Here is an 18,491-nt window from a genome sequence, read left to right as displayed (position 1 = left end):
AGGGTTTCCTAGCACCAGCTATCATCTTCCTCCCATTGGTCATTGGCCATTTGTCAAAAAAGAGTTATTTATGCGAAAAGCAGAATGAAGTGGGGTGGGAGGGGAGAGATACCTTCCATCTGCTGGTTCACTCCCCAAATGACATGGCTGAGGCCAGACCAGGCTGAAACTGGGAGCCGGGAAGTGAGTCCTGATCTCCCACATGGATGGCAGGAGCCCAAGCACTTGGCCATCTCCTGCTGCCTTCCCAGGTGCATTAACAGGGAGCTGAATCAGAACCAGAGGTACCGGGACTCAAACTAGTGCTCTAATATGGATTGCATCATTGCAATTGGCACCTTAACCCACTGTGCCACAACACTGGCCCCCATTTTATTTTCTTTCCAAGCACTGGGCAGTCAGTGCTGTGTTGGGAAGATCCTTCTCCCACACATCTCTGGTCTCTTCCTCCCCCAGTTGTTACTGATCTTGATGCAGGCTGCAAGAACAGTGCCCTCTGCGGGCTCTATCTGCCCCCTATTTATTTATACAGGTTGTTGATTTCATAAAAGCTGTATGTAGACAATCGTCTCCAAATGACAAGATTAAAAAAGCCTCACACCTCATAATGGTTTTCTATGCATTTAATCTGCATTTGCTATAGGCATGGTTTTTCCTTCCCGTGAGCTTTATTCTTAGATGCCACAGTTGGCTTCTGTTCTCTCTCGGTGGCCTGTGCAAGCGGATCAGGCTCCAGCCACCGGGGACCTCTGCTGTTACATGGATAGGACTCTCCTGACTACTTCCACATAGTGGCTGTCTGGGGGTGGCTTCTTCTGACTCCCAGGCTGCAGGAACTTCTTCACCGTAGGAATGCCGCTTACTCTCGTTTTAAATGCCTGCAATGAGCAATGGTAAAATCAGGACTTCAATGGCAGTCACAAGCTTTAGGAAAAATCAGACCCTTGTCATGGTTAGGACTTGCTAAGCCATTTGGGACATAAATGGCTAATGCCACACCTGGTACTTGGGTGAAGCTACATGACCCTGAAGTAACACTGGGGTAGTCCATTGCCTGACCTTGTGCCCACCTGACTGTCTCTCATGGTTCCTTGCCAGAGACATCCTGGGCTGATAAGACCATATGGTGTAGGTTGTTTACAACTGCCAAGGGGGCTTTCTGTCTGTCCACCTGCTTTATCATGGGGAATGTGGGTCTCTCTGAGGCTGCATGGCTCTTTCCCAGGCAAGGAGCAAAAAAAGGACAACTGCCCACTGCCCAGGGGACTAAACACTCACTCCAGCCTCCCGGGCGGGCTACAGTCCCACCTCTGACTCCACTCAGCTGCCCTTTCCACACTAAAAGTCTGTCCTATCTTGAGCAGTTGCCTCTGTGTCATCTTTGGACCTATATCTTATACCTAACAGTATGAGGGGAGGGTGCCTAGACCTTTGGTTTACAGGTTCTGTGTGTTGAATGGGAGTGAGTTCCTCCATATGTGTTTGCTGGTGTTACCTGGGAAGGGTGACATAATTGCTGGCATGAGTTAAATGATAATCCTATAATATTCATACTCTTTGACTTATCAGTTCTTGTTCTAGGAATTTATTATAAGGGAATAAATAAGGATGTGAGCACAGAAATAGCTATAATAATGTCAACAAAGTGAAAAATTGTAAGTCACCTGTTTCCATAAAGGGCAACTGGTTATATAAATTATAGTTCTTCCCTACATAAAGATAAGCCAGAAATTTAAAATGATATCTTATGTAAAAGCAAAGAGGACAGTCCCTATATTGACAGGGAAAGATCTCTAGAATGCATTTTTTGTTTGCTTTACAAAGTCCTGGAGAGGAACAGAATATATACGGCTGTCTGTTTTGTTAAGAGAGTGGGGCAGAGGTGGAATCAGAGCACACATTCGTATTTTCTCATCTCAGCATAAGCAGGAACACAGGAAGGACACCCAAGAAACCAATGAGAGTGACTGCAAGGGCAGGAAGGTGGGGAGACAGTGGTGGGTGTAAGACTCCTCTGTTCATTTGTATTTATACAGCTCTGAAGTTTCAAAAAGATATGATTCTATTGACCATTGAAAACAAAATAACATGATATGGCAGAAAAATATTTGTTGATATGTCCATATACTAACCATCATTGAAAAGAAAGTTAAAAAGCAGCCACACAGCAGTATTCAGTATAATCCTATTTTCAGAGAAACACAAAATAATAGGCCAGGATGTCTCACACAGTAACCTCTGTCTGACCTCCTCTGTCTCCCCCTCCTCCCTCTCCTCCCCCTCCTCCTCCTTCTTCTCTTCCATCTCTTCTGTCTCTTCCTTTGGCTTATACAAGTGTCCAATGTAACTATATGTATTTTAATTCTTTTCTTAATAAGAAAAAAAATACTATTCTTAGACTACAATACTCATGGTCACATATTATAGCAAATGTTCCTAAGGAATTGTAACAGGGCCCAGGTAAGTTCTGGCAGTAGCAGAATTTGGTCTAAGAGCCGATGGCCTGGGCAGTCTCTGGAAGGCCTGCAGGCCTGGACATCAGGGGACACAAAGCAGACAGGGCTGTCTGGCAGGAGTGGAGGCAGAATCAACAAAGACAGACTTGAGAGTCTCACTTCATTGTGGAAAAAACAGAGCAGAGAAAATAGGTTGGTAGTAAATGCTCATGCTAGAACTCAAAATAATCTCTATCTCCCTTTATGTGGTTTTTTCCCTAACAGATCCCACAATGTAAGCAATAGAAAATAACCAGAATGAATAAAATAAAGATTTTAAAGCCCTTCTTCTCAAGGTGTTTTAAGATTGATTTGGAAGCACACTTTGCTTCAGTCATTGTTCCTGTCCATTCTGTAATACACCACCTGCAGCAGAGGGAAGTCAGTAAGAGCAGAAGCATTGAGCTCTTCCACCATTAAAATAGCTTCTAACAGTTGCACATCTGCCCAGCTGAACGTGTTGCCAACGAGAAAATCCTCTCCATGATCTCCCAAAATCTACAAAAAGAAAAAGAACAAATATTGAGTGGAAGCAAAGACTAAATACTTAACAAAAGCATGAACTCTTAAACAGATCAGCTTCACTGAGGAATCTTTTTTCTAGATAATCTGTAAGACTGACCAGGATAGGATGAAACAAACACTCTTACACATGGTGTAAACTGGCACAATCTTTCTGGAAATTTGCCTGTGATTATCGAGCTGTCTTGTGTGATGAAATGCTGGCACTGGGCTCTGGTTACAAGCCTGGAAATGGCTAAGTAAAATTATACTTAGGGCCAGCACTGTGGCATAGCAGGTAAAGCCACCGCCTGCAGTGCTGGCATCCCTTATGGGCACTGGTTCGAGTCCCAGCTGTTCCACTTCAAATCCAGCTCTCTGCTATGGTCTGGGAAAGCAGTAGAAGATGGCCCAAGTCCTTGGGCCTCTGCTCCCATATGGGAGACCTGGAAGAAGCTCCTGGCTCCTGGCTTAAGATCGACTCAGCTCCAGTCATTGTGGCCATTTGCGGAGTGAACCAGCAGGTGGAAGACACCCCTTTCTCTCTCTCTCTCTGTCTACTTCTCTCTATGACTGGCTTTCAAATAAATAAAATAAATCTTTTTAAAAAAGAATTTGGAATTAAGGAAAGAAAGGGAAAAAATGAAGAAAGGAAGGAAAAAATGAAGGAAGGAAGGAATGAGGGAAGGAAGGAAGAAAAGTACAAAGACTAATTAAGAGGAGTTTAAAAATAAGTTAGAGAGCCAGAATCTGGTCTAGGGGTTAAGTCTAAGCCTGTGTCCCACATCAGAATACCTGGGTTCAAGACTCCACTCTGGCTCCTACTGCAGCTTCTTGCTAATGCAGCCGCTGTGAGGCAGCAGGTGACGGCTCAAGTAATTAGATCCTTGTCACACATATGAAAGACCTGGTTTGAGTTCCCAGCTCCAAGCTAGGGGTTTGTTACAGGCATTTGGAAAGTGAATCAGCAATGTGATATCTCTCTCTCTCTCTCTCTCTCTCTTTCTCTCTATCTCTCTCTCTCCCTCCATCCCTCTTTTGTCTCTCAAATAAATTAATTTTAAAAACATTTTAAAATTTAAAATCCAAAGTATTACAAAAAGAAGGGAAAGAGAGAGACCAGAAAAGGAGATTTTTTTGGATTAAGAGGCATAAGAAACATGTTGACTGATTACTTGACTAAACAATGTAAAATGTCTTGTGGGGCTGGCATTGTGGTGTAGCAGATAAAGTCGCCATCTGCAATGGCAGCATCCTATATGAGCTCTGGTTGGAGTCTTGGCTGCTCCACTTCCAGTCCAACTCCCTGCTAATGGCCTGGGATTTAGTGGAGGATGGCCCAAGTCCTTGGGCCCCTTCCACCCACACGGGAGACCCGGAGAAAGCTCTTGGCCATTGCATCTATGGGGGAAGTGAACCAACGGATGATTTCTCTCCCTCCCTCTCCCGATCCCTCTCCTCCCTCCTCTCTCTCTGTAAAATTCTGCCTTTCAATTGGATAAATAATTTTTAGATGCCTTGAAAAGTACTAGATTAGACCACACACAGAAATCAACATCTGTAGTATGATAACTCATTTTGCATGGAAGGCTTTTCAAAAACACTGGACAGTGTCCCTGGATATACAGGAAAAGATCCAGTACTAATTCTCCATCACAGTTTAGTCAATAGCAAATCATTCTTTCCCAAGGCTCCAAAACCTTTATTTATGGGGTCCTATGTTGCCAAATCTTCCTTACCCTGTCCTGTGCTATCCTTAGGGTTTAGAACCTCACCAGATGTATTGTGAGGACATTCCTCATTAATATTCACTCCAAAATGACTTCAAAAACATCACCTCTGTAAAGACCTTTGTATTTTGACAGAGGTGTGATTTGCTTCCAGTATTAGATCTAAAAAGGACATCCTATAGGGAATTCAAGGCAGTGACACGTTGGGCTGTCGCTCCCCCTCTTCGTGGAGGAACGACACTAAACCCTGCGTTGTTCTTTCGTCTGCTCGGCCCTTCCCGGGTTTGCTGCTGGTTCTTCCCGGGTTGGCTGCCGTCCCTTCCACCTCCGTGGAAGGGCGGTGCCCCCTGCCACTTTCCCCACTTCCGCGGGGGAGCGGCACACCGCCGGCCGGCTCTCTCGGGGGCTGCTCAGATGTTCCTCAGGTGTTCCTCTTAGATGTTCCTGGTGCATGTTGTCTCTCTCCTCCTTTATAGTCCTCTTCTACCAATTCCAACTCTGCTACCCACACGCCGAGTACGCTGCTCTCCTCCAATCAGGAGCAGGTCCTGCTGTTTATTGGTTGAACTGGAGGCAGCTGCGTAGAAGCTGTTTCCTCCTCTCCCAGCGCCGTATTGTGGGAGAGCAGATGTATAGAATAAGTCTTAATTCCAGTAACTTAGTCTAGTCCGAGTTGCTCCCCACATTGGGCTAATGGTTTATGCTCCAAATTAGAACAGATATGCTGTGTATCTGCATGAAGCGTGGTTTGTTTCAATTCTGTTGGAATTGAATTTTGTTGGTAGCACCACAAATTTACCTGTTGTTTATTCTGGAACCTTTATTTAAGTTTTGGGGTTTTGTCTATTTGTGTTCTTTTAAGGTTGTATTTATTTATTTATTTGAAAGTCAGAGAGAGAGAATCTTCCATCTACTGGTTTATTCCCCAAACGGCCACAACAGCCAGGGTTGTGCCAGGCTGAAGACAGGATCCAGGAGCCTCTTCCAGGTCTCCCCTGTGGGTGGTAGGGGCCCAACTACTTAGGCCATCTTCCATTGCTTTCCCAGGCCATTAGCAGGGAGCTGGATCAGAAGTGGGGCAGCCGGGACTTGAATCGGTGCCCATACACAACTCTGGCCCCCTTATTTGAATTTTGATCCCTGAGCACGAAAGCTCTAACACGGTTTACCTTTTCAGAAAGTCATATTTGAATATGCTTAGCACAGGAGATGGAACACACCCTGGGTCCTTGCATCCTACCTTCTCAAAGACAGGGAAGTAACGGGTTTTGGCTTTATTCAAGATTAAATCAATATTCTTCTGTTTTTCCTCGGGTGGTTTGAAGGCAGTCAGAGCCATCATCAGCATCAGGTCCAGGGTGCCATCAGCATACATGTCAATCCTACAAAACACCATGGGCTCTCAGATGGAAAGAAACTTCGGGTACAGGCTTTCCTAACCTGACACTGCTTTAGTATAAACAGACGTTGGGGCAAAGGCTTTTTGTTTCCCTTAAGCTGTCACTCTCCCAAATGATTTCTAGTACCAAAAGCAGCCAAGTCACTGGGATACAGTAGGGTCTCTGAAAGTATTTATTGAATAAAAGGATGCATTAAAGAATTAACAAGTTCATCTAGGTTGAAATCTGCCATAAGCTATAAGCAAATGACTGAGTTAATTAAGCCTTTAAAAACTGAACTCAATGAAGCTTACCAGAAGTGCAAAGCTATTAGTACTGAAATCTTTTCACTTATTTAGAAAAGAAATGTAATTTTACAGATGTCCCTTGACATGGCAACTGAGAAGGGAAAGTTATTCAGATAAACAAGTCTATTTCATTCCCTTTAAAGTGTTCCTTTCATTGACAAACTCTATTTTAAAAGCTAGTAAGGAAACTAGTAGTGGAAGGCATATTACTGCTATTTGCTGGTCTTCTGTTGTGTTCACACTGTGCTAGCCATCAATCCAAGGACAGCTTTTTGTCCTCTATGATGTGTTAATCGCTCAACCCATTTGGTTTAATGATCTTCTGTAGTCCTGGTCTTTCTTTTTAACAGCATATAAAACAATAACATACCTTCATTGCCCTATCTGAATTACTTAATCATTTTTCTTTATATTATTACTTGGCCCACTTGCTTTAGTCTGTTACAGTTTCTGCCTAATCTGGAGAGAAGAATACCAATGACACTATCCAAATAGTTTAGGACACATCTCTTGGAGGGAAAGTAATGGAATTTTTTTAATATCAATATGAATCAAAGCAGTGAGAAAATAGTCTGCTTTTGCATATTAATACTTATTTGCATTGTTACTAAAAGATTCCACACACAGTGTTTGAAACTGCTTCTCTGGACATTTGGGGATTGCAAGTTGGAAAGAGTAAACCATTTTAAAGATGGGGACACAGGGCGGGGGTGGGGGGAGTGGGGGTGCTGTGGCATGGTGGATGGTGGAGGATGACCCAAGTGCTTGGGCCCTCACATCCGTGTGGGAGACTCAGAGTAGGCTTCAGATCGGCTCAGCTCCGGTTGTTGCGGCCATTTAGGAAATGAATCAGTGGGTGGAAGACCTCTCTCTGTCTCTTCCTCTCTCTGTCTGTAACTCTGCCTTTCAAGTAAATAAATAAAAGCTTAAAAAAATAAAGGTGGGGATATGAGAAAGTTGGGGTAAGGTTCTATAATTTTAAGGACTTCTCTCATTCCTGGATTATGCTTTCTCCTTTGATTGAACGATTGAACTTGGGCCTTTCTGCCACCATGTCTTCTGTAAACACTATCCCACCACGTCCATGCTAATGGTAAATTCAGGTAAAATTTTATAAGTTCAAGTGTTTGTGTTGTCCTAATCTACTTACCTCCTGTGACACTAAACTATCCCTGGCATTAATAACCCAATTGCTCTCAGCCAGGCCTAGTACAGCGCACAGCACAGGGAAGATATGCTTATGATTATACAAAAGAAGTGACTGTAATCCTTCACCTTCCAGTATTTCTCACGGGTCTTGGCAGCTCCTTCCAGCAATAGATGGTGTTCTTTCCAAGACTAACCTTGTAACTTGCTCTGATCTATAGAATGAGGTGGAAATGATGAGGGACCTGTCCTGAGCTCAGAAGGTAAGAGGCTCTCAGCCTTAGAACCTGGCCCAGCTGCCACAAAAACAAGCCCAGCATGAAAGCCTGGGGAACACTTGGTCCCTTTGTCTCTCAGCTAAGGGCCAATATCCCAAAGCAAAGCCGGCTGGCCAACTACTGGTTGACGAGAAACATATGAGTAAATCCAGCTGAGAGAAGTCAAGCCTGGCCCAGAGAGGTCAACCACCCAGCTGACCCTTAGACTGGTGAGCCCTAATACACACTTACTGACTTAGGTCACTGTGTTGCAAGTGTGATGCAGCATTATTTAGGGCAAATAGATCAGTGGTGCAGTGCTTAATACTTGTTTGCTGAGTCACTCATTTTTTTGCTCACGTAAAATAGTTTACCAGGTCATTTTCTGTGAACGTATTTTGTGAGTAGAGGGGAGAGAACATGAGCGCTGAATGCAGACCTCTACAAGTACTACACAAAAGGAGGGAGATTGGAGTAGTCATGCAGAATTCTGCCTTGGCCTTCCAGGTCTGTCAAGGGCGTCCTCCCAGCAATGCCCTTGCCTTCTCCCCTCAGTGCCAGCTGAATGTTACACACCTTCAACTGGGCTCGGTTGGAAGCTTGGATAAGAATCAAGTACAAGCATGAACACTATAGTACCTGACTCTCTCCTTCAGGTCCTTCCCATACAAGTTGTACTTGGCAGCAAGGTAGCTGAGGATAGCTCTGGTCTGCGTCAGCATCATCCCATCAATTTCAACCAAAGGCACTTGGCCGAAAAGCAGGCACCCATCTGTGGATTGAGCAAAGAGAGGTTAAGGTAGATAGACTCCTGCAGTGGGTACAGGAAGTCTGCAGCATGGTGCATTAATAATTTCATGGAATGACTCCAAGCTTCCATCCAAAGTGAGGAGTTAAAGGCCCTAGCTGGTGAGGAATAGCTACCATTCACTTCTTCTAAAATTTGAGATTTATTGTTGTGTATGGATTAATCGTGATTATGTAAGCCTTTCCACATGTGCTGTAATTAAGTTATACTATATACTATACAAGTTTCTGGTTCTCAAAGTTTAGGCTGCATAAGAATCACTTGGGGTGAGGGATTGTTAAGACATCCACTCTAGGGTGGGTCAGTTAAGGTAGTCTGGTCCCACATTGGAGTACCTGGGTTAGATTCCCTGCTCTGGCTCCTGACTCCAGCTTCCTGCTGATGTAGACCCTGGAAGGCAGAGGGGATGGCTCAGGTAATTGGGTTCCTGCCACCCATGTGGGAGACTTGGACTGAGTTCCCAGCTTTGGTCCAGCTTGGTCCTGGACATTGTGGGCATACGTAGAGTGAACCAAAAGATGAGATTTTTTCTCTCACTCTGTCTGTGTGTGTGTGTGTTTGTGTGTGTGTATTGGGGGCGGGTTCTGTCTCTCTGCCTCTCAAATAAATAAATAATTAAAATTAAAGTAATCCACTCTATTTTTCGGGTATTCTGATTCAGAGGTGGAGTCTGGGAGTCTGAATTCTTTAAAAATCACATTGGGTATCACTCTAGGTGTACTCAATGGCAGGATGGACATGATAGCAAGAACCCAGGCAGACTAGCGTTCATGTGTCAGCTTTAGCCCATTCTACCATGAAACTAAACAAATTACTTATCTGAGCACCAACTTTCTTCCTCTAAAATAGCAATAATATCTGTCTGATAGGACTTTGGAAGAATGAAATACGATATATGTAAAACTTAATATTGTCGGAAATCAATGTTCAGTAAAGTGAGTTCTTTTTGAAGTGGCCGCCTGTGTAAACAATTAATTTAAAGATGTAATACAATGGGCTCTTTTCAGGGAGTCTTAAAGCAATGAGTAGGGTTTAAATTTTCACAAATAACCTGCACATACTTGAGAATGAGGAACTTGATCCAATATAGGAACCAAGGAAATTAATTTCTCCTACTTCTAAAACTGCTCACACCTGATTTAACAAAAGGCAGTAGGAGATGGGAGAGGCCATCCAGCCAGTGATAGTTCCCCAAAGGGCGAGTGTTCCTGCCTAACTGGATGAGTGAAGCAAGTCTGGGACTCCTCTGAGACTCTGATATTTAGTGAGTCTTATCTGGAACAGTATCTCCCCTTCTCAATTACCCAGTCTTTTTGAGTTAGGAATAAGATCAGGCTTGTGACCATGCTTTGGAAATGTATTATTATTAATGGAGGGGCTGCAAAACTTCCGCTCGCTCCAGGTCTTTCTATATTTGTCACATGTTGGGCAAGCATCTAAAAGCAGGCACTGTCCTGCTGTGGAAATATCGTAGAAATGATGCCTGCTTTAGGATCTGACCACCTTCTTCAGAAGGACTTCTAAAAATCACAGATCATGAGAGAAAGTAAGGATCTTTGGTGCCATTTATTTCAATCCCCTCATATTATAAATAGAGCAATGCAGAGGCCAAGGGAAGTGGACATGATTTGCCGAAACTCACACAGTCTAGGGATAGCTAAGCCCAAAGAAGTGGGCCCCCTGAACATTGTCCCATGTTCTCTCTGCGGTCTGACTCTGCTTCCTGTCCAAAAATAGCAGTCATGCCCAGGAGGGTGTCCCAAGTAACAGCATCAGGGTGGAACAATTAAGAGCTTTGCACAGGGGTGCACTTAACCTAGCAGTTAAGACACCAGCATCCCACATCAGAGTTAACCGAAGTTTGATAGCTGGCTCCAGCTCCTAACTCCAGCTTCCTAGCAACACAGAGCCTGGGGGACAGCAGGTGATGGCTCAAATAGTTGAGTCCCTGACATCCACATGGGAGACCTGGATCGAGTTCCTATGTGCTGGCTTTGATCCTGGCCTAGTCCCAGCCCTGAGAACATTTGGGAAATGAAACAGTAAATGGAAGATCCTGTTTTGCTCTCTCTCTCCCTCTTCCCCTTTTCTCTGCCTCTCAAAGAATGAATACATAAATAAAATGTTTAAAAAGATATACTGAATGTTAAACACGTCTTTTAAATAAGCATTGCAGCCGACGCCATGGCTCACTAGGCTAATCCTCAGCCTGCAGTGCCGGCACACCGGGTTCTAGTCCCAGTCGGGGTGCTGGATTCTGTCCCAGTTGCCCCTCTTCCAGGCCAGCTCTCTGCTGTGGCCCGGGAAGGCAGTGGAGGATGGCCCAAGTGCTTGGGCCCTGCACCCCATGTAAGACCAGGAGAAGCACCAGGCTCCTGTCTTCAGATCAGTGCGGTGCGCCGGCCGCAGCGCCATTAGAGGGTGAACCAACGGCAAAGGAAGACCTTTCTCTCTCTCTCTCTCTCTCTCACTGTCCACTCTGCCTGTCCAAAAAACAAAAAAAAAAGCATTGCCCCCAAGCATTGCCCTTGGGGTCAGTGTTGTGGCATAGCAAGTAAAGCTGACATCTGTGACGTCGGCTCCATTATGGGCACTGGTTTGTGTCCCGATTGCTGCACTTCCCAACCAGCTGCCTGCTAATGGCCTGAGAAAATCAGCAGAAGATGATTCAAGTGCTTGGGCCCCTGCACCCACGTGGGAGACCTGGAAGAAGCTCCAGGTTCCTGGCTTCAGTCTAGCCCAGCCTTGGCTGTTGCGGCTGTTTGGGGAGTGAACCAGTGGAGGGAAGACCTCTTTCTCTCTGTCTTTCCCCCTCTCTCTGTAACTCTGCCTTTCAAATCAAATAAATAAATCTTTAAAAAAAATATTTTGTGTTAATTTCATGACTGAGGACACTTGCATTTCCTTAGGCACAGAAAATACAAATTAGGGCTATTAGAAGTTCAAAAAATAGGGACCAGAGCGGTGGCGCATTAGGTTAATCCTCTGCCTGCAGCGCCGGCATCCCATATGGGCGTCGGGTTCTATTCCCGGTTACTCCTCTTCCAGTCCAGCTCTCTGCTGTGGCCCGGGAAGGCAGAGGAGGATGGCCCAAGTGCTTGGGCCCTGCACCTGCATGGGAGACCAGGAGGAAGCACCTGGCTCCTGCCTTCGGATCAGCATAGCTCTGGCCATTGTGGCCATTTGAGGAGTGAACCAACAGAAGGGGAACCTTTCTTTCTGTCTCTCTCACTGTCTTTAACTCTACCTGTCAAATAATTAAATAAAAATCTTTAAAACAATTTTAAAAAGAAGTTCAAAAAATACTGTGAAAGTATTTTTCTCAGTGTGAGAAATTTTTCTGGAGAATTGTAATAATTATGGTCGACGTGTAATCAAGCTTGGATCTTTTCCAGAACCTTGATTCTCCTCTGTGACCTGCTGCAACGGTGTCTGTTAAGTAAGGAAAAGTGGACATTGACCATGAGAAGTAGGACATCCCCTCCCATGGCTGCCTCCCTCTGATCCACTGGATCAGAATTTTGTAATTCTTCAAGGATTCTCCAGTGGGATGGGGAGTTTCAAGCAAGTTGGCACAGGTCAGCTCATGCTATCATGCCCATTGAGGTCACCAGCAAAACAATATTGACAAGCATTGTGAAGGCCAAGGTGATAATACATTTAGATATGCCAGGGACACAGTGAGCAGTCAAGCAATATTACAAGCCAGGCTGTGCTTGCCTTTTTTTTATAGTTATTGTTCTAGAGCTATGTGTTTTTTATAACAAAACAAATGTTTCTATTTTTTCTAATAAGATAACATTGAATAATCTAGGCTCACCCTTCTGCAACTTTTCGTATTCTTCTCTTGTTTCCAAAAATTCTTCTTCAAACTAGATAAAGAAGGAAAGAATATTTTATTTTATTTTCCTAAAAAAGAGAGACAACGTGAAATGCTGACAGCATGAAATGTCTAGCAACAAATATCATCGGTATTGTGATAGGAATTGCATTGAATCTGTAGATTTCGCTTTAGGTAGTAAAGACATTTTAATGATATGGATTCTTCCAATCCATGATCAAGGAATATCTGTCCATTTTTTGTGTCCTTGATGACTTCTTTAATTCATGTTTAATAGTTTTCATTGTAAAGATCTTTCACTTCTTTGGTTAAATTTATGCCTAAATATTTGATTTTATGTGTGTGGCTATTGTGAATGGGATTTCTTTCTTGATTTCTCTTTCTGTGGGTTCATCATTAGCATAAAAAAGCTACTGTTTTGTATGCTTATTTTGTAACCTGTAATTTTACTGAATTGGTTTATTAATTCTAACAGCTTTTTGGTGGAGTGTTTAGGTTTTTCCATGTACAACATCATATCATCTGCAAACATGGATAATTCGACTTCCTCTTTTCCAGTTTTGATGCCCATTATTTCTTTCTTCTCCCTGATTGCTCTTGCTAAAACTCCCAGTACTATATTGAAAAAGAGTGACGAAAGTAGACATCTTTGTCTTGTTCCAGATCTGAGGGGAAAAGCGTTCAGCTTTTCCTCATTCAGAATGATATTGGCTGTTGGTTCATAACATATAACCTTTATAATTTTGAGGAATATTCCTCTAAACCTAGTTTGTGGAAGATTTTCATTATGAAGGGTATTGAACCTTATCAAATGCTTCCTCTGCATCTATTGAGATGATCATATTTTTTGTTCCTCATTCTATTGACGTGATTTATGATGTTGATTGATTTGAAAATGTTGAACATCCTTGCACTTCTGGGATAAATCCCATTTGATCATGATGTATGATCTTATGAGGTGTTGGATTCAATTTGTTGGTATATTGTTGAGAATATTTGCATCTATGTTCATTAAGGGTATAGATCTGTAGTTTTCTTTTCATGCTACATCTTTGTTTAGTTTTGGTATTAAATAGCCAAAATGACCCTGAACAAGAAAAATCAAGTTGGAGGCATCACAATATCAGACTTGAAAGCATACTACAAAGCTAGAGTAATCAAACTAGCATGGTACTAGCATTAAAACACACACACACACACACACACACACACACACACAGATCAATGGAACAGAATATAGAGCCCAGAAATTAATCCTCATACATATAGCCAACTGATTTTTTTTATTTTTTATTTTTTATTTATTTATTTTTTTGACAGGCAGAATGGACAGTGAGAGAGAGAGACAGAGAGAAAGGTCTTTCTTTGCCGTTGGTTCACCCTCCAATGGCCGCCGTAGCCGGCGCGCTGTGGCCGGGCGCACTGCGCTGATCCGATGGCAGGAGCCAGGTGCTTCTCCTGGTCTCCCATGGGATGCAGGGCCAAGGACTTGGGCCATCCTCCACCGCACTCCCGGGCCACAGCAGAGAGCTGGCCTGGAAGAGGGGCAACCGGGACAGAATCCGGCGCCCCGACCGGGACTAGAACCCAGTGTGCTGGCACCGCAAGGCGGAGGATTAGCCTAGTGAGCTGCGGCGCTGGCTGAGCCAACTGATTTTTGATAAAATGTTCAGACCATACAGTGGAGTAAGAATAATCTCTTCAACAAATGGTGCTGGCAAAACTGGATGTATGTAGGAGAATAAAATTAGATCTATACCTCTCTCTGCACACTGCATATAAAAATCAACTCAAGATGGATCAAAGACTTAACCTGAGACTATGAAGTTGCTGGAAGGAGATGTAGGGAAAACACTACAAGATATTGGTGTAGGGGATGACTTATTAGAGAAGACCATCAAAGCAGAAGTCAATAAAAGCAAAACTAATCAAATGGGAGTATATTAAACTCAGAAGTTTGCATAGCAAAGGAAATGATCAATAGGGTGAAGATATAGCCAACAGAATGGGAAAAAAAATTGCAAACCACCTATCTGACACATAATTAATATCCCAAATATACAAGCAACTTAAAAAACTCAACAACAAAAAACAATCAATCCAGTTAAGAAATGGGCAAAGGATTTCAATATACAGTTCCCCAAAAAAGAAATACAAATGGCCAACAAATATATGAAACAATGCTCAACATCGCTGACCATCAGGGAAATGCAAATCAAACCCACAAGAAGATATCACCTCACCCCTGTCAGAATGGCTGAAATCCAAAACACAGAGAGTAACAAACACTGACAAGGATGTGGACAATGGGTAACACTTACACACCTTTGGTGGAAATGTAAATTAGTGTAGCCACTGTGGAAAACCATGTGGAGATTTCTTAGAAAACTAGAAATAGATTTGCCACATGATCCAGCAATCCCATTACTAGATATACATCCAAAAGACTTGTACACAATGTATCAAAGAAATACCTGCACCACTATGCTTATAGCAGCACTATTCACAATAGCCAAATGTGGAATCAACCAAGGTATCCATCATTAGATGTATAAAGAAAATGTGGTATATATACATAATGGAATATTATTCAGCTATAAGAAAAGAATGAATTTCTACCATTTGCAGCAAAATGGATGCAAACTGGAAGACATCATATTGAGTGAAATAAGCTGGACCCAGAAAATACCACATGTTCTCACCTATATGTGTGAGCTAAAATTTAAAAAAAGAAAAAAGTCTGTATGTCATTATTGCTGCAAATATAGTTTTGTACAACTTTTTAAAAAATGATTTATTTATTTGAAAGAGAGAAGAGAGGGAGAGAGAGAAAGAGAGAGAGAGAGAGAGAGAGAGAGATCTTCCATCTGTTGTGTCACTCCCCAACTAGCTGCAAAGGCCAGAGCTGCGCTCATCCAAAGCCAGGAGCCAGGAGTTTCCTCCAGGTCTCCCACATGGGTGCAGGGGCCCAAGGACTTGGGCCATTTTCTACTGCCTTCCCAGGCCATAGCAGAGAGCTGGATGGGAAGTGGAGCAGCCAGGTCTCGAACCAGTGCCCATATGGGATGCTGGCGCTTCAAGCCAGGGTGTTAACCCACTGTGCCACAGAGCCAGCCCCTCTTAAATTTCTTATTCAGTGAAGTATTGAGCCTTTTTACTGTAATGTATATTTAAAATATGTAATCTGAAAAAATTTAAAAAAAAAGAAAAGGGAAGGATGGAGAGTGAGAGAGAGGGAGGGAGAGAATTTCATTATATTCTTAAAATTGTATTTACAATGGGGCTGGCACTGTAGTTCAGTGGGTTAAATCACCACTTGCAGGGCTGGCATCCCACATGGGCACCAGTTTGAATCCCAGCTGCTCCACTTCACTTCTGATCCAGCTCCCTGCTAATGTGCCTTGGAAAAGCAGCAGAAGATGGCCCAAGTGCTCGGGCCCCTGCACCCAGTGGGAGGCCTGGAAGAAGCTCCTGGCTCCTTGCTTTGGATCAGCCCAGCTCCAGAAGGTACCTCCCTTTCTCTCTCTCTCTCTCAGTCTCTCTCTCTCTCTCTCTCTCTCTCTCTCCCCCTTCTCACTATAACTCTTTCAATTAAGAATTATATCTACAAATCACATTGAATCTGTTAAAATTAAAAATAACATTTTTTAAAGCCCCAAAATTTCCAGAATAAAATGTTAAAAGGAACCACAAATCTACCAGCTTTCATGCAGCTGAAAATTGTCACAGAGGTAAGAGTAGATTAGCTTAGACAGTGTTCCCAAGACCTTGTCTCCTTTCCTTACCTATGCACTTCCCTCCAAACTCTAGTCCTTTCTCTATACCTCCCCCAGTGATTTCTCCTCTTCCCTTGTCTCTTTTCTTTCACCTCCCTCTTAAATGTCAGTCTCCTTCCATTTCAGGACAAATCAGATTTCTCTTTGATGCACATATACTCAAAGGAAGAAGTTAAAAGATCATGACTCAGGTCAACACTGTGGCACAGGGGGTTAAAGCCCTGGCCTGCTGTGCCAGCATCCCATATGCATGCTAGTTCCAGTCCCAGCTGCTCCACTTCTGATCCAGCTCACTGCTAATGTGTCTGGGAAAGCACTGGAGGATGGTCCAAGTACTTAGGCCCCTCACTCAGCGGGAAACCCTGAAGAAGCTCCTGGCTCCGCTTCAGATCAGCTCAGCTCTGGCTGTTGTGGGCATTTGGGGAGTGAACCAGCAGATGGAAGACCTCTCTCTGTCTTGATCTCTCTCTCTCTGTAACTTTGTTTTTCAAATAAATAAATTTTTAAAAATAAAAAAAGAGAAGAGCATGACTCAGGCAAGGTTATCAAAATTTATCGTTGGTGTGTTTCCAAACCTTTTGTGAGAGTCCTTTTTGTCCCCCAAATCTTGAAGCAAGTGGTAAGATGAGCAGTGTAGGGGAGAAGGCTTCAAAAGGAAAAAGACAAAACCAAAGAAATAAGTCCTTGCTCTGTGGGAGATGACATTCAAACAGTGAAAAGGAAGTCTACACACGCCTGAAACAGAACAATCCCAAAGCATTTGTGGAAGTCTATGGAAGAGTCAGTGGGGAGGAAATTTATAGTGCAGACCTTGTCGGGGAGGGCACAAGGAGAGATAGGACTGCAGCTAGGCCCAAGGTTCTAGCTGACAGCCGTGACTCAGGTGTGCAGGGGGAAACTGCAAAGACCCAGAAAATCAGCTGATCCTAATGGAGAAACCAAGTCCAATGTGGGTCTCCCTTCTCTCTCTGTAGATCCACCAAGGTCTTTTCAGCCCTGTGGAGCTCCCAGAACACCTCTCAGCCCCTCCAACTTCTCCCTAATGTCTCTTCCACCTCTGGGCCCCAGAACTACAATCCTTCCCTCCCTCATCCCCTACACAGGAAGGCTGCTAGAAAAGGAAAGAGTAGACACAGCCTGGAGGCACCATCAGAATTCTGAGGGGAAAAGGAGACCACTTCGATCCAACCCAAAATATCCTCCTTCCTTTTCCCAATCAGGAACCAACCTCCACTCCTGCTGCAGCCAGCAGCCAGCGGATCGACTCCATCCGGCCCCTGCCATTAAAGTAGTAGAGCTTGGGTTTGGCTGCCATGACTCCTGGCTCAGGGTTTCCTAAAAGGCAAAAATTTTAAATATATTTAAATAACAATACACACCATACAGTATGTCTCCATTTAAAGCAATTCTAAAACAGATATGCAAAAACTATTGTTTAGGGATGCATACACATGATGTAAAACTGGAAAAAAAAAAGAGAAAGTAATTATTGTCGAAGAAGGATGGTGTTAGCTCTGATGAGAAGAATGGGCATTGTGATTGAGGAAGGAAATTCAGGGCTTCTGAGATGCCAACAAAGTCCTCTTTCTTGAGTCTTTATAATTAGTCTTTAAATTGTGCACAACTGTTTTTTGCACTGTTCCTACTTTAGTAATGCTGTATCTCGCAACTTAAGGCAAACAAAAAGCTATACATGTCAAGGTTTCAATGTATTCTGCTTCTGGCATTTTGAGATATGAACCAGGAGTTAATATAATGGCTTCATGGATGACCTTGCAAGACAAACAACAGCAGCAACAAAGATTTGCTAACAGCAGCAAAGAGGAGGCCCTGTTTGCATTAAAGTGTTGGCTCAGAATTGGAACTTCTTGATTTCTGTCACAAGACTTCACAGAGTCCTGAGACGAACACAGATATAGGCCTGCACAAGACAGAATCCTGGTCCTTACCTGGTCACCAGTGAGCTGAGCCACCTGAGACTAAACCTCTGTCTGCTGTCGTGTCCTCAACTGCAAGTGGTTGGAATTACCCTAGGTGATCTGCAGCCTTTCAAGGTGGAGTCCCAGCTCCTGTCCTGCTTATAGCTTCCTGCAACACCTGCCTTGGGAGGTGGCAGTTGATAGCATAAGTGGTTGAGTCCCTGCCACCAATGTAGGAAACCATATTGAGTTCCCAGAGGCATTTGGGGAGTAAATCAACAGATCAGTGGGATCTCTCTCTTTCAATGTCTCTCCCTTACCAATAAGTAAA

At 43.5% G+C, this 18,491-nt stretch overlaps 1 protein-coding gene across 1 annotated transcript; it reads right to left on the bottom strand.

Annotated features, from left to right (window-relative positions):
- Window positions 1-608: 608 nt before the first annotated feature.
- LOC100354436 (glutathione S-transferase A4) lies at window positions 609-17,599 on the bottom strand. The gene is made up of 6 exons (XM_070074658.1): window positions 17,470-17,599; window positions 12,445-12,496; window positions 8,456-8,588; window positions 5,967-6,108; window positions 2,862-2,993; window positions 609-878 (listed from the first exon to the last, which is right to left on the bottom strand). The coding sequence occupies exons 1-6, from the start codon at window positions 17,554-17,556 to the stop codon at window positions 756-758; spliced, it is 669 nt and encodes a 222-aa protein (XP_069930759.1). The 5' UTR covers window positions 17,557-17,599; the 3' UTR covers window positions 609-755.
- Between the last annotated feature and the right edge of the window lie 892 nt (window positions 17,600-18,491).

This window comes from Oryctolagus cuniculus, chromosome 5 (genome assembly GCF_964237555.1).
Source record: "Oryctolagus cuniculus chromosome 5, mOryCun1.1, whole genome shotgun sequence".
NCBI classification, from domain to species: Eukaryota; Metazoa; Chordata; class Mammalia; order Lagomorpha; family Leporidae; genus Oryctolagus; species Oryctolagus cuniculus.
This window is presented reverse-complemented; position numbering and strand designations above follow the sequence as displayed.